A 16,383-nucleotide genomic window follows, 5' to 3' on the forward strand; every position below is an offset into this window, starting at 1 on the left:
ACTGAAGGTTGCGATCCGTTGCCGGTCACGAAAAAAGACAAAAAGGAAAAAAAAAATAAAATAAAAAAATAAAAATAAATAAATGACAATTCTTTATATTAAATTTCCCCCCAAATAATGTGTGGTTTTTATTTTTTGTTTGAATCCAGACTTAGTATAATCCCTGTTTATAAATTATACAACACCGTACTATTAAATATACTAAATGTGTACAAAAAAATACTGAAAAGATATTAAATAACATTACAAGTATTTTTAGATATGCTCACATTTTGTTCTTTACCCCAAAGGATTATCTTGTCCTCTGTAGGGTGCATGTATCTTTACCTGCAGGCCACCAATGCAAATTGTGGAAAACCTTGTAATTTAATCAGATTTGAAAGACAAATGTGGTTTTGTATAATGTGAAAAATTTAAATTAAAATGAACTGCCTAGTGTGTGAATTTTAGATGCTAATTTGACTAAGACTAAAGATATGTATGTGAAAAATAGGAGAAATCTGAATACAGACTCATTATTAAGGAATTATTATTCATTTTTTTCAGGTGACAATGGTGGTGTAGTTATGATAAAGAACCTTATCTTTTAGAGAAAAATACTTAAGCAACATTTAGATAAAATTATATGATGTTTGGGATTCATGGCAAAAAAAATGTAGTGTAGGAGGGTATTGATAAAATAAAATTGTCCATTCCTTGAAATCTATTGAAGCTGGCTGATGGGTACAGTGAGGCTCATTTTACTACTATTTCCGCTTTTGCACGTTTGAAATTATTCATATTAAAAATCTTTTTTTTCCCCTAAAGAAAGAGCTGCTTTGGAACCACAAGTCAAGCTTCGTGTTTTTAATGTTTTTTTTTTTTTTTTTTTTTTCTCTGGTTATTTCTATTTTATTCAAGTTCTTTCTAGTTTGTTTCAGGCTGTCTTTCATGCTGGAAGCTTTCATAAAACATCTGAAGATCCTTAAAAACTATATGGTGATCCCTGACTAACCATTAATATGGATACTCATTTTCCATGTACCACTTTTTCAACTGATCACAGAGGCAGTTTAAAATAGAAAACCTTTCTCTTCAATTTTGTGGCAAAAAGAATGGCAGAATGGTGTAACTCTTTTTTCTAATCTGTCTATTCTCAATTGCTGTCTCTCTTCACTTACTTTCTCAATGAATTGATTAGTCATAACATTAGGGGTTACAGAATTGTTTTTTTCTTGGCCAGGAATGAATGTTGGGGGTTGATACATTCTCAATGTGAATATCTGGTATTCTCTTGTGTTGTGAGTAGCAGAGCTGTCATGCCAGCTGATTCACAGGACCTGTTTTTAGCACTGAGATTGCCATGTCATCTTCAGGTCTGCATGTGTGGGTTTCTTCTACAAGTATGCATAGAGGTGAGCTTCTCAAAATGAGTAGAATTTACACTCTTAAATATCTTTAGTGTCACTTTTCTCTTACAGATGTTATTTTCTATATACAAGGAAATAAAAATGCTATCCCATCTTGGGTTCATATTTCTTTAAATACATATATGGCTTAAGAGGAAGGAGAGTAGGGACTGACTGAAATGTTGGGAGAAAAACAGCTTCAGAAGGATTCCCCAGTATTCCTTTTCCTTCATCATTCAGAAGGGTTAGTCTTTCTGAAGATCAAAACTTTATAGCTAATGAAAAGTTTCCAAGTCAGTGTCTTTCTCTCCATTGAGGGCAGGAAAGGGATGTTTTACTGTACTAGTCAGAGAAATGCTACAGTACCACCATGTCTGTTCTGTTTGAACAGAACTAAAATGATGGTCTCACATAAAGTTTACGGTTATACAGAGTGGCAGCTGCAGTGCTTGGTATTACGTATGTCCTAAAGTACACTTTAAACAGCCCCAAACGGGAGGGGAGAGAGGGAGGAGGGCGGGAGGTGTCGGTGATGGGCCATAATAATCATATACATTGTATATTGACAAAATAAAAATTAAAAAAATAAAAAAAAAATAATAAAAATAAACAGCCCCAAACAAAAAACTTATCAGGAGAACAAAAGTTTACCCTAACACATTTAGTTATTATAGAGAATAACGTATTACAAGTTAATTTCTATGTTCTGAGGTATAACTATCTATAATAAAACCCATATTGTCCTAAAAGGGAGGTCTTCTCATCTCACATTAGCATTAGTTAAAATGGCTGCATTTGTGGAAGACTTTTTCTAAAAATTGGTCTGTTTGTAGATTTTTTGTTGTAAGGATAGTGGTGGAACGATAATTCTTACAAAAATTATGAGAACAAACAACTGTAACAACAATATTGAAGTATGTACATTAGTTTAGACTTACCCTTAGAAGCAACTCTGCTAATATACAGCCAACAGCCCACATGTCCACACCCACACCATACATCCTAGCTCCAAATAGTAACTCAGGGGCCCGATACCACCTGAGGAACAAAGAGAAATATTGTCTATTTATTTATTATTTATTTATTTACTTATTATTGATTGATTGGGAGGGTGGTTGGCCTATATGGGGATCTGAATCCTCTTGACCTTGGTGTTATCAACACCATGCTCTAACCAACTGAGCTAACTGTCCAGCCTCGAAATACTGTCATTTTAGAATGCAATTATTAAAGCATGTCTTAGAGATGAACTATCCTTATTTGTTTTTAAAGCCAATTCTTCGCTTTAGGTACTACATAACACTCTCTCTTGCTGAGTTTTAAGAATACTGCTCTTGCAATTTTCTCCTTTCTCCTACATCATCAATCTTTTGTTTTCTAGTAGACTTTTCCCATCAGTGTACAAACATACCATTATTTATCCAGCCTTAAATTTCTCTGGACCCTACCTCCCCTAATAGCTACCTCCTTTTAGTTCAAAGAGTTGTCTATTTTTATTGTCTCCAATTCCTCTTCCCTCATCCTCTCTTAAACCCTTTTCAATCAGGCTTTCATCTCCATCACTCCAACAAAACTGCCCATCAAGGTTATCAGTGATGTCCACACTCCTAAATCCAATTGTCAATTCGCAGAGTCCTCATCTTAATTTGACTTGTTAGCAGCATTTGATTTGCAGGCAGAAAAATTGTGAGAAACTGGTAGGCGAGAAAGCATGAATATACGATGCTCTCATATGTGGGTCCCTGTTTCTAAGAGTTCCTGAATGATGGGCTTAATTGTTTCAGCAATTACACAAATAATTACTCACATCCCCTACTTTTTATTCAGGGCTTAGGTCACTGACATTCAACAAGATCTATGTGCAATAAGGTGACAAAATAATTTAAAACAGAGAATCTTAAGATCTTCGCAGATCCTTAGAAGAATCTTAGATATTAACAGATACCATTCTGACAATAATTATAAAACCTATTGTCCCTATCTATTTAATGTGATTTTTCTTTATACAACAAAAGTATAAGCAGAAAACACAATTACTAATAATATGAAAAATCCAAATATTAATACACTGCTTTGTTTAGAGGATTTTCATTCACATGGAAGGACACAGAATCAGGACTGACCAATATAATAAACACCGGCCCAATAAATCAGGTGATTAGGTGAGAATAGCCACTGAAGTTCCACCTTATCTAACTAAAATGCCTAAGTATAAATAATTACCAAAAGTTACTATGTAAATCTCTGAGGATAGAGTTAATTCAACTCCATTTGAAAGAAGGGCTGTGTGTTTTTTCCACTGTGGTAAAACACACATAATGGAAAAAGATCCATTTTTTAAAAGACACCAACAATGTCTCCTGAACTCTGCCAAGATATTTCAGAGAAGCCAGTTGATGCACATTTGTAATCAATATCCTGCACAACATAAGGTTTCAATTATTTAAGGGATTCTTACCTGGTTACAACCTGATGTGTGTAAGCTCTATTAGGGCTCCCAAATGATTTGGCCAGGCCAAAATCTGCCAGTTTTAGAACTCCATTTTCATCTAGCAACAAGTTGTTTGGTTTCAGATCCTATATCATGGAGGTTTTAAACAAACAAATAAGCAGTGTAGGTGATAATACAACACTGCTACATTTAGTTGGCCTAACTTTAAACTTAGCAAAAACATGGTAACATCCAAAATTCAAACAACAATGTTTTCCACTGATGTAAAATCTTATCAAAGCAAAATAAGATTGGTTATACTACATAGTGAGGACTTGGGTAAAGTACTTAATTTCACTGAGCCCAATGTTTTCCAGTGATGTAAAATCTTATCAAAGTAAAATAAGATTGGTTATACTACATAGTGAGGACTTGGGTAAAGTACTTAATTTCACTGAGCCTCAATTTACCTACTTCACAGGATAGCTGTGAGGATTAAATTTAATATTTTCTGTAAAGAATCTAGTATAACGGTGGCTAAGCACCCAATAAACAGTTGCTACTATTAATAATAATAAATATAAACTTTAGTAAATAAAAATGTTATGCATTTAAAGGACAAGGCACATATTCTTCAAAATCTATACTAAAAAGATATCAGCAATAACCTAAAAGAGATTCCAAATTTAAGACATGAGACTTATTAGTTATAAATTATATCTTCTTAGCTATTAATCTAAATTAAGTATCTAAACAGGGTACCTATCAGCCTTGTTCCAATAGCTGAATGTTCCTACAAATGATCCAACTATTTCATAAATTTTATTTCATAACTTCACAGAATTTTAGAGCTACCAGAAATACTACCTCTCTAAAGGTATTTTGGCATTGTTTTAATTAACCCAGATTCTCATATTTTTCCACATAAGAACAACACAGCACAAATAATACTGGACTTAAAGCTAAAAGACCTAGGTTCTGATACCCTGCCAGTTCTCAACTGCCAACCTTGAAAAAAAATATAACCTTAGTCAGGTCACTTAGCAACTTAGCTCTTCTATGAAAAAAACGAAGGATTGGGTCTCTTCCAGTTCTAAATTTCACATAGTAATTGGAGTCCTCACAGCACCACCTGCTGGTACAACTGAAGGGAACACACAGAGGAAGAAAGTGGGACAAAATGGTCTGGCTATACTTTTATTTTGTTCAACAATTTACATATTCAGACCATTATGTACTAAACTGGCTACATAAAACTTGACTAACATAAAGAAGTAATATTAAAAACCTTACCCTATGTAGAATCCAATGTTGGTGTAAATATTCTAACCCTTGAAGAGTCATCAACATGTAGGCTTTGATGTGTGATGGTGTCAGCACAAGACTATTATCCTTTATTATAACCTGTAATGCAGAGATACGATATACAGGTGTACTTTATTATTTAAAATGAACTCTAGCAAATAAAACAATTTACAGACCTAAAATGAGTTTATCTATATAGGAGAATCTCAAGAGAAGTTATTTAACTCTCCTTAGGAAGCACTGTCAGAATTTCCAGAGTTAGGTGGTTAGAGAGAACATTTCTGGTCTGGACAGGAAATGCTGCTTTGGCATGAAAGTAGCAAACATCTACTGATTTTACTTGCCTCTTCTGACAACAGCATTCAGTATTCCTTTAAGAAACCACCTCTTCCCAGCTCATTCTTTATGACTCAGGCATGACCATTACCACACTATAGCCTCCCGGCCAGGTGACTGACTGGTCCAGGGATGGACACATGATACAAGACAAGTCAATCAACCAAGCCAAGTATTTCTGCTAGACTCAAAGGGAACAAAGCACTTTCTTTCCTCAGGGATTATTAAACTCAGGGTTTATTATATCTAAGAATATAAGCCTGAAAGTGCCTGGACCACATTGAGAAACTGTGCCCATGAATGAAGGAAAGAGAGAAGAAAATAGAGATGAGTTAAAGTATAAGACTGAGTTCTGATGGCATTATTTGTGATCTGTGCCTAAACGCAGTTTATTCCTATGTATCAGTTATATGAACTAAAAATTCTTTTTTTTTCCAACATCAGATTTAAGGTAAAATGTATTCTTTTTAGTGTACAGTTCCATGAGTCTTGACAAACACATCTAGTCATGTAACCACCACTAAAATAAAGATAGTTCTATAACCTTCCAAAATACGCTGGGACCCCTCTGTACTCAATTCTTCCCTTTAACCCGAACCTCTGGCAACCACTGATCTGATTTCTGTTCCTTTAGTTTTACCTTTTTAAGAATATCATATAAATGGAATCACACAATAAATACACAGTCTTTTGAGCCTGGCTTCTTTCACTTAGTATTAATGCATTTGAGATCCATCTATATTGCTGCATTTATCAGTAGTTTGTTCCTTTTTATTCCTGACTAGTAGTCCATTATATGGATGTACCAGTTTGTTTATACATTTACTAGATATAGGACACTTGGGTTGTTCTGGTGATATGAATAAAGCTAAATATCTGTGTACAAGCTGATTTCGGTTTTGGCATGTATTGTTTCTCCTGGATAAATACCTAGCAGTGGTACTGCTAGATCACAAACATTATTGATTAGTGGTACTGAGCACAATATTAGGGATGCTATTACAGATCACAATAATAGTGATAACAGTGGTACTGATGCAGGAAGAACCTATCACAATAGGCTATAGACTTAATCACTACCAGTTTGTACATTTAGTGTGGTCTTTTTACTTTTTCTAAAAAAGATGACCGGTAAGGGGACCTTAACCCTTGACTTGGTGTTATCAGCACCACGCACTCCCAAGCGAGCTAACTGGCCACCCCTATATAGGGATCTGAACCCGTGGCCTTGGTGTTATCAGCACCACACTCTCCCAAGTGAGCCACGGGCTGGCCCTCCTTTTACTTTTTGATACTGCTATATGAAATTCTTTTTTCCTTTTATCTGGCTGGTAATATGTACTTAATTGTATAAGAAACTGTTTCTAGGGCCGGCCCGGTGGCGCACTGCTACAGTGCGCCGCTTGGGAGCGCGGTGGCGCTCCCGCCGAGGGTTCGGATCCCACATACAGACCAGTTCCCACTCACTGGCTGAGCGAGGTGCGGGCGCAGCACGGAGGGTTGCGATCCTGTTGCTGTGTACCTGTACCATTCTGCATTCTCACAGCAGTATATGAGTGTACTTCCAACAGTTCATGGAAAAACAGAATTAAAAGATAATATGAAACTTCCAATGAACTTTTTGAGAATTTTTTTTGGTGGCTGGCCGGTATGGGGATCTCCCATGAACTTTTTGAAGATTCCTCAAATGAGAACTCCAGTTGTTCTACATCCTTGGGTTGTTAGTTTTTTGGAATTCAATTAATACTAACAGAAAATAATTAAAATATTAATGGAAAGCATAAGATTTTATATTTTTTGAAGTAAAATTTGTCTTTCAAAAGGATAGTACTCTGATAATATAGAAAAAAGATCAAAATCCTTACAGGCCTAACGCTTATTTCTCTAAAAATAATATTAATGGGACTGGCAAGTTAGCTCACTTGGTTACAGTGTGGTGCTGATGACACTAAGGTTAAAGGTTTGGATTCCCATCCTGGTACCGGCCAGCCGCCAAACATACAAAAATATTACCAATAAGCTATAGGGAACTTGGCAGACAGAAATGCCAATTAAGTACAAATATTTGTATTTAACACTGGGAATATAGCTAAATGTCTAGAAGTAAAGAATTCAGAAATCCTTTTGACTTCAGAGTACATCCAAATTTCAATAAAATTAAGCATTTTTTTGATTACCAATATCTTCTTAAGTAGAAAACAAACATTTAGGTTCTCCTTTGATAAACTGAGAAAAAAAATTTCTTTCTTTCTTTTTTTTTTTAAAAGATGACCGGTAAGGGGATCTCAACCCTTGGCTTGGTGTTGTCAGCACCACGCTCAGCCAGTGAGCAAACCGGCCATCCCTGTATAGGATCCGAACCCGTGGCCTTGGTGTTATCAGCACTGCACTCTACCAAGTGAGCCACGGGCCGGCCTGAAAAAAAATTTCTTTAGGAATATTAATCTTACCTCAAGATCAGTTTCCATAAAATCAAAGACTAGGCTAATATTCGATTTATGTCCAAAAGCATCAAGGAGCTGCAAAGCAAAAAATTTTTAAAAGTTAAAATGTGATTTTCCATTTAATACTTGAATATATCATACCAACTGAAGTAATTTTTAAAAATGTAAGCAAGCATTTGGATTGTTGGCAATTCCCTGTAAAGCTTAAATAATTTTATTAAATTTGACATTTGTCTTTTCTTGGACAGTACTAAAGGAATTAGTATTTTAAAGCACAAAATATTAAACTTTACATAAAAAAAAAAAAATCACAAAACACTTAACCTCTCCCCTCAAATTTTTGGAGTTATAATTAAGAAATGAATTAATGAAAACCTCACCTCAGTTTCCAATTCAAAAAAATTCCCAAGCATGATGCTTAAGAAAATCCTCTAAATAGCAGCAGCTATCATTCAATGAATGAGTACATTCTCTATGGCAGGCACTAGTCCAGATACTCCACACATATTCAATTAGTCTCACAACAACCCTATGAGGTAGGGACTATGGCACAGAGTTGTGAGGGAACATGCTCAAGGTCTCACACAGGCAGAAAGAAGGGTTTCCAATGCAGGCTGACACGCTTAACCACTATGCTAGAGCTCTTGAGGTTTCAAGATGATTTCTGACAAAATTAGCCCATATGTGAATATTTGATTTCATTGGTTGTATACTTTTAAAGACACTGCCTACAGGACCGATTAGGATAGAAAACACATTTCAGGGGCTGGCTGGTTAGCTCAGTTGGTTAGAGCAGAGCATGGGATGATAAAACCAAGTTCCAGGGTTCGATCCCTGTACCAGCCAGCCGCCAAAAAAAAAAGAAAAAAAACAAAAATACATTTCAGGTCGATAAACTTTTAAACTACTTCTTCAAGGCTCACCTAGAACAACTTATCTCGCTGAGCCTTCAATCAACATCCACTACATTCAGAAAAGGCAGGGTCCCAAATCCCAGAAACAATTTAGATCATACTCACACCAATTATATTTGGATGACTTAGCTCCTGTAATAATTTTATCTCTCTTAAGGCTGTTCTATTTATACCTATATAAAAAGGCAAAACAAGAAGTGAACAATAATTCTAAAATCTCAAACCTTCTTACAAATATATTTTTTAGAAAAGATTAGTCATCTCAGGAAATAGCAATAAATATTCCACAGAAAAATAATTTCTACTTAGACAATTTTTATAACATATGTTTTTCTTTTATATTGCTTTATAACAGCTTAACAGATTATAATAAATGGTGAAGAAAATATTAACTTTATTTGCAGCATATCAAATCTGAAGACTGCCGGATATGTGTACAGCATGTAGGTGGTAAGTAAACAGCTTCTCTTCTCTTGTCCTATAAATACTAGGAGCAGATTCTTTGTGCTAAAAGAAAACTAGTGATAAGGAAGTATCTTTTCCAATGCAAAAGGCAGATCTCAATATTAAAAGTAAGATTTGGTACTGGCATTTACACAGATGGTGGGTCTTTTTTATAAAAACTGTTTTGTGATGACTAAACAGGACTTAGCTTTGGAAAAAGGGTTTAAGAAATCTTTTCCCCATACATCTATTCTATAGTGAGCTTTGTGTACTTCCGTGAAGATGTATACTGAATTTTCAAAGTAATCAGAAGCTCAAAAATAGAAAAAACAACAGCTTGCAACACCTAAAACAGTAATGAAGACAGCAAGATAAGCCATTAATAAGCTTGCTGCTTTCCATTTACTTAGGTGATTTGAATCTGAACACCCAAAGAGTGAAAATCACCAAAGATCCTTTCTCTATCTGGGGTCTATGTTTACTCTTCTGGGATCCTGCGATAACTCTATCTAGAACCACTGCTAGCCCTTATTAATACTTTGCTCACTTCCTCAGTGACAATAAATACTATTCCTATTCTGTCAGATTACATGAAATACTTACCATCTTTAGCTTCTGATCTATGCCCAAGTTTGATCTGGTAGAGAAAAAATCAAAAACATTAAAAATGTGTTAAATTATTTAGACTCAATGCATAACATATAAGTACTTCAAAAACTGAGCCACTGTGAAAACATGTAGCAACTCGTATGTAGCTAGTACTAGGCAAAAAGGGAGTGGGAATCAAGAATTAGAAAAGCAAAATTAACAATAGAATAGAGTTAATCAAATACCTACCCTTGTCCTTTAAGTTTTTGATCTACACATTCAAATATGGAATTAAGAAAATAAATGCCTCCTTTACCTTTCAAGATTAAATGTGGACCAAATAACTAAGGGTATGCTGGCTAATAAAAAAGAAAAAAATCGCTTCAAGTTAGCATATTTGGGAGAAAAGATGTGACATATAAACAGAAAATAACACGTTGTATATTTGGTAACATACCCAATAATATGCTCTTAGGTACCACATTTTCCAAAAAGCAAAATTTCAAATTGTGCTTGATATGGAAAATGATTAAAGTTACTATCAATAAGCATAACAAATTACATTAATAGGTTTAGTCTAACACAAAATGGGTTACCAGGTTCAAGAACACTCTCTTACTAATTTTGGAGAGGAGAGGCAGGTGGGAGCTGGCTGATACCAGGATCTGAACTCTTGACCTTGGTGTGTTGTAACACTGCACTCTACTAATTTATGTAAGGACTCTCAGTAATCAAGAAAGATTACTTCTGGAAAAACACAACTATTTTACCACTAAAACAGAACTTTTTATTATAGCACCAAACAATATAAGATACTTAGTAATAAAGCTAACAAGAGATATACAAAGCTCAATAGAATTATAAAACCCTATTAAAACATGATGTTGAGAATGTGGTGGGATGATAAACTGATCTAACCATTTTGGAGAGCAATTTGACCATGTTTGGTGACGTTGACTGTTGTGATACTCTGAGGTAACAAATCATAATTGTTTTCAATTATAGATACACTCTCTAGAGAAATTCAAACATATGTATAAGATGACTCAGAAGATCATCCATGGAAGGACTGTATTAGGGGAAAACATTAAAAAAAACAGCCTAAATATCTATCAACAAGACTTTGGATACAAAATTTGAGAAGTCATGTAATAGGATGTAATCATCAATGAGCATGAATAAACAAGATCTACGTGTATCAATATGGAGGATTTCAGAAACAATGTTGATTCAGGAAGACAAGCTGCAGAAGAATATATATTATATACACATATACACAGCTTAAAAGTATGGAATGCTATATATTGTTTTGAGGTATATATGTTAGAGACAGATACTGAAAAAAATGAGAAATGATCCAAAAGGCCATCAACAGGGGATGGGTTAAATAAATTGGCAAATGTAAATTCAATATAATCTTATAAGGATGAGGTACATCGATGATATTTTAAAAGTCTAAGACACACGATGGCTAGTTAGCTCAGCTGGTTAGAGAGTGGAATTGTAACACCAAGGTCAGGAGTCAGGTGTCAAAAAAAAAAAAGACTAAAAAAGAAAGTTTAAGGTATAATAGGCAAAAGATTACAAAGATTCCCTTTCGGTAAGATTAAACATAGCAAATGAATGGAAATAGAAATTATGCATGTTTGAAGAAGGTCCAGAGCACCATATCCTCAATGTTCATAACAGAAGGTATAGATTGTGGAATATACTATAAAGCATATGTACCTCACAGGGCCTGGTTTTCCAAAGCCTTGCAGTTTCAAATATTGACCTTGCAGAGGACTGGAAATTTCCCTCAGGCTATAAAGTCTCCGTTGTTAAGATAAAGATTTGTGGCACAGCAAGGTTGCTGGCTGAAGGACAGACTAGTTACTAATTGTTATGTAAAGATACTGAGAACTGCTGTAAGAAGGAATGTTTGCTAAGATCAAGCTTTTGTTGATACCCTTGCTGGAGTGTCATCTGGCTTGTTTCACTGAAAGTTACCAGCCTATATTGTTAAACTATAACCCCACCTATGTCTCTTCCTGTAACTTCCTGGTCTGGAAAATAAATGCAGGAAGATAACCCCAATTCGGGGTTAATTTCCCGAGGAAGGGATGCCTCTTGCTTGAGCGTTCCCAAAGAAAGTTAACTGCTTAGGGGTCTCTCACTACTCAGAAGAGATGGGCTTTGAGTAATCCTTTGCATCTTCATCACCCAGGGGAAGTGGGGTGACAAATCTATGGGGGGCAAAGCATAAATCTGTGGGGGGTGAAGCAGCACAAAGCAACAATACATAATGTCTAAAACTGAAAAGAACAGAACAAAACCACTCATGAAATGATATATGCATATTATTTAAAGAAACAGAGGTAAACACCAGAGGAAACAAAGGAACTGAAAAATGTTGCTCTGAGGAGCTTGGCATGTTAAAAGCCTTGACCTTTTAAAACCTGACTTTTAGGGCCGGCCCGGTGGCACACTGCTACAGTGCGGCGCTCCCACTGAGGGTTCGGATCCCACATACAGACCGGCCGCTCACTGGCTGAGCGAGGTGCGGGCGCAACACCGAGGGTTGCGATCCCGTTGCTGGTCCCGGTCCGGTACGGGCGCGACACTGAGGGTTGCGATCCGTTGCCGGACACGAAAAAAGACAAAAGGAAAAAAAAAAAAACCCTGACTTTTAAAAAGTGACTTTTAAAACCATAAAAATGTCTTTCTCCATCTTCAGAGAGAAAAAAAACCCCATAAAAATGTATTATTTGAAATAAAATAAAAATTTATTGTAAAAGATTCCACTATGAGTCATCTTCTAGGGGGAAAAGTCTACCACAGAGAAACAAGATGGATTCTAAACCCTAATTTTGGTTGAAAACAAGCAACAAAAAACCCTACTAGGACTTTCAAACAGCTATAGAACTTAATATGCTAAAAGTATGAAGAGATTATACCAGTCAGTAAAGTCAATACATTTTTTTTTTTTATAAAGATGACCGGTAAGGGGATCTTAACCCTTGACTTGGTGTTGTCAGCATCATGCTCACCCAGTGAGCTAACCGGCCATCCCTATATAAGATCCGAACCCGTGGCCTTGGTGTTATCAGAACCACACTCACCCAAGTGAGCCACGGGCCGGCCCAAGTCAATACATTTTTCACCAGTGTCTACAAATTTGCTAGCCATAGTCCTAGGTTTAATATGAATGGAGTTCAACAGACAATAAATTTACAGATAAGAGGATTTCAGATTTTGATAAATGCGATGAAGATGATAGAGAAACATGGTGAAGAATAGGGAAGGAGGGAGGCACACCTGTTTTAGCTGGAATGAACAGAGAAAGCCTCTGTGTGGGGCAGACATTTAAGTGAAACCTGAATAATAAAGTATCAGCCATGCCAAGTTCTAGGTGGAAAATATACCAACCAGAAGGCACAGCAAATGTAACGATCCTGAGACTGGAATAAATTTAATGTGTTGTCTAAGGCACAGAAAGGTCAGTGTGGCTATGATATAGTGAACCAGGGGCAGAATGGAAAAGACAAAAGGTTCAGGAGAGTTAAAGGTTTTTTACAAAGGGAGTGGCTATAGTTCTGGATCATGAAACATAGGATGGAAAATGGAGATATAAAAGAAGTCAAAAAGTCAAAAAAAAAAAGATAATTATGGCAGTAATAATTAAGAGGAAGAGAGTTAGGTGTTAAATGAATGAGAGGGAGTACCTGGGAGGCTGGCAGATGACAAAAACAAGGGAGATAATGTAAGGGATAATGTAAGCTTCAAAGCAGTTACGGATTTTGGAGAAGAAACGCTTTCGAAGTAGCAACAGGAACAAAAGGAACATGGAAGTACCTACTCCACCAAGAGACCCTGAGATATGTGAGAAGAATTGTCCTTGAATATTTCAGTAGTATGGGAAAGAGCAATGAACCCGGCATCAGGAGACGTGGATTGTAGTGACTTCAGCAATTACTGGCTGTGTGGTATTGACAAGTGAGCTAATCTTTCTCAACTTCAGGTGCCTCCTTTATCTATTTAATAGGCTGTTTTGAGAAGTAAATGAAAAAATGTAGCCTGGCCGATTAGCCCAGTTGGTCAGAGCTCGGTGTCACAACACCAAAATCACAAGTTCAGATGACCCCCCTCTCCCCGCCGGCCCCCGCTTTTGGCCAGCTGCCAAAAAGAAAAAAAAAAAAAGAAAAAAAGAAAAAGAGAAATAAAATACAGATATAACACAGAATGGATGCAGGTGAGGCAGAACCGTGACCTGAAAAGATCATGGTTATCAAATAGTTCTGAGGACAGAAGAGATGGACAGTACTTGCCCCCTTAGCCAACGTCCGAGTTTATGCAGCAAAAATAACATACAGCTTGCTCTTCATTTCAGTTTAAATTAAGGGAACAAAAAACTGGTTTAACTCCAGAGTTCCATCTCGGAACACAAGGCATTAATTAATTCTATTGTCTTTGCAAATGACATGAGTCCTCATTATGAAAACGCAGTCAAGAACAGTAAAACGACCATCAGTCAACTCAGTACAGATATCTTCAAAGAGACTTGAAAAACAAATTAACTCACTTTCTTAATGGCGACAATTTGATTGGTGTTCTTGTCTCTGGCTTTGTAAACTGTGGCAAACTGGAAAGAAAAACAGGAATAACACCGGTTTCTGAGAGCTTTTTTATGTATGCCTTTGTGCTTTTTTTTTTTTTTTAACATTTTGGGAAGCAAAGAACCCAGCGTTCGTGAGAGAACTCGCGGCGGCTTGAAACGTGTTCGGGCATTCCACGTCCAGCTCCAGCCTATTCTTCAGAAAGGAGAGGGCCGCTCAGGAGTTCACCTGCAGGATGTGAAGAAGGGCAGCAGGTGCGTCTGGACATCCTCTTCCGAGGAGAACGAGCAGCCAGGCCAGTCCTCTGGCCTCCACGAGAAAACCTGCAAAGATGTGAGGCGGCGCGGTGCTCGGCTCAGGGCCCTCCCAACCCCGCTGGACAATCTCACCTGTCCCTCCCCGAGGAAGTCCAGTTTCTCATAACGCTTTGCTCGAGACTTCACGTCCACAGCCATCCGGCGAGCGAAGCCTAACTCCAGCGAAAAGGGGCGAGCTCCCAAGACGGCAGCAATTTAAAGCCACCTTAAAGCCCCCAACAGCCACTTCCGCTCAGTGGGTTCCGACTCTTTAGTAGCTCCGCCTTACTTCCGGGACTGGAGCCAGCCCTACGGAAGCTGCGCGAGGCCAGGATCCTCTGTCACGTGAAGCCTGTTGGTGCTGGACGCGACGTGGTTTCGGTAGCCTCTGTCACCCTGTTATCGTTTTAACTTGAATATTTTCTTCACTACTAGGGACAGGTCAGCGTCTTGATATGGTGTTCTGAGTTTGGGGCTTAGTAGATGTGTATGAGGGTCGAAAGCTTGGTCTTGTACTTGATCTCGTTCTCTGGTTCTTGGTTCTACCGTGTCCTGTCGCCACGATTGCTATGGACGCTAGACCCCGCGATCTCAGGCTACTTAGACGAGTGCCAAGTTCTTTTTTAACTGAGCTAACCGGCCATCCCCGATTGCTAAGTGCAATTTCAGTTCCTTTATGAAGAAGCAGGCCCAGGGAAACAAAATCCAACTCAGTTGAAACGTGCTGTGGAATAGGCTTCTGGTCCTCAGTTTTCTACTCTGTAAAAGGGATATAATGATAATAGCATCATAGGTGGTTTAGAGGGTTAAATGAGACATGTGGAAAATTTAAACATAGTAAATGCTCAATTAAGTCTTGGCTGTGATTAGTACCCAAATTCTTGATTATCATAATTTTCATACAAGTGAACATATTAATTCACTTATTCAACGAATATATATTGAATGTTTTTTATCTACCAAGCACTGTTGTAGACCCTGAGAAATCAGCAGGGAATAAAACAAAGACTCCTGCCTTCCTATAGGAGGAGATAAAAAGAAAAAAAGCCAAATATATGTTATGATACATAGTGATAAGTATCATAGAGATAATAAAGCAGGGAAAGGGCCGGCCTGTGGCTCACTCGGGAGAGTGTGGTGCTGATAACACCAAGGCCCCGGGTTCGGATCCCATATAGGGATGGCCGGTTGGCTCGCTGCCTGAGCGTGGTGCTGACAACACCAAGCCAAGGGTTAAGATCCCCTTACCGGTCATCTTTAAAAAAAAAAAAAAAAAAAATTATTCACCGATAAAGACACGATCTGGAGGAAAGGAGAAAGGCTTTGTCACCAATTAACACAATATTTAAGTACTTTTTAAAGGTTATTTTGTCAGATGTTCCGACCAAATTGGTTGGTTTGACAAGAAAAGAATTCTGATTAACAGGCTAGTTCCCTCAGCCAGTTTTTCTCCTACATCTCCAGCCCTGACACGGATATATTTTATATGTATATATGTATACATAGATGTTTATAAGTATATAAGGCAAAAACTCTTGTAATGGCTAGCAAGCCACGGGTGGATTGGAACAAAAGCTATGCATTGGAAAGTTCTCAAACAGTCGGAAACGGAAACAAAACAAGACAAAACAAAACACGGAGG

The 16,383-nt window shown here is 37.1% G+C and overlaps 1 protein-coding gene across 1 annotated transcript in view; it reads right to left on the minus strand.

Annotated features, from left to right (window-relative positions):
• Window positions 1-16,383, minus strand: part of CDK7 (cyclin-dependent kinase 7) — a 36,030-nt gene that overhangs the window by 15,268 nt on the left and 4,379 nt on the right. The window contains exons 2-9 of the mRNA XM_008587178.1: window positions 14,835-15,500; window positions 14,412-14,471; window positions 9,866-9,899; window positions 8,924-8,991; window positions 7,911-7,979; window positions 5,113-5,223; window positions 3,847-3,965; window positions 2,327-2,426 (exon numbers count right to left, since the gene is read on the minus strand). Of these exons, the coding sequence (XP_008585400.1) occupies window positions 2,327-2,426; window positions 3,847-3,965; window positions 5,113-5,223; window positions 7,911-7,979; window positions 8,924-8,991; window positions 9,866-9,899; window positions 14,412-14,471; window positions 14,835-14,900 (627 nt within the window). The 5' untranslated portion in view covers window positions 14,901-15,500. The remainder of the gene's footprint in view (window positions 1-2,326; window positions 2,427-3,846; window positions 3,966-5,112; window positions 5,224-7,910; window positions 7,980-8,923; window positions 8,992-9,865; window positions 9,900-14,411; window positions 14,472-14,834; window positions 15,501-16,383) is intronic.

Source organism: Galeopterus variegatus, unplaced genomic scaffold (assembly GCF_000696425.1).
Source record: "Galeopterus variegatus unplaced genomic scaffold, G_variegatus-3.0.2 Scaffold4268, whole genome shotgun sequence".
Taxonomy (NCBI): Eukaryota; Metazoa; Chordata; class Mammalia; order Dermoptera; family Cynocephalidae; genus Galeopterus; species Galeopterus variegatus.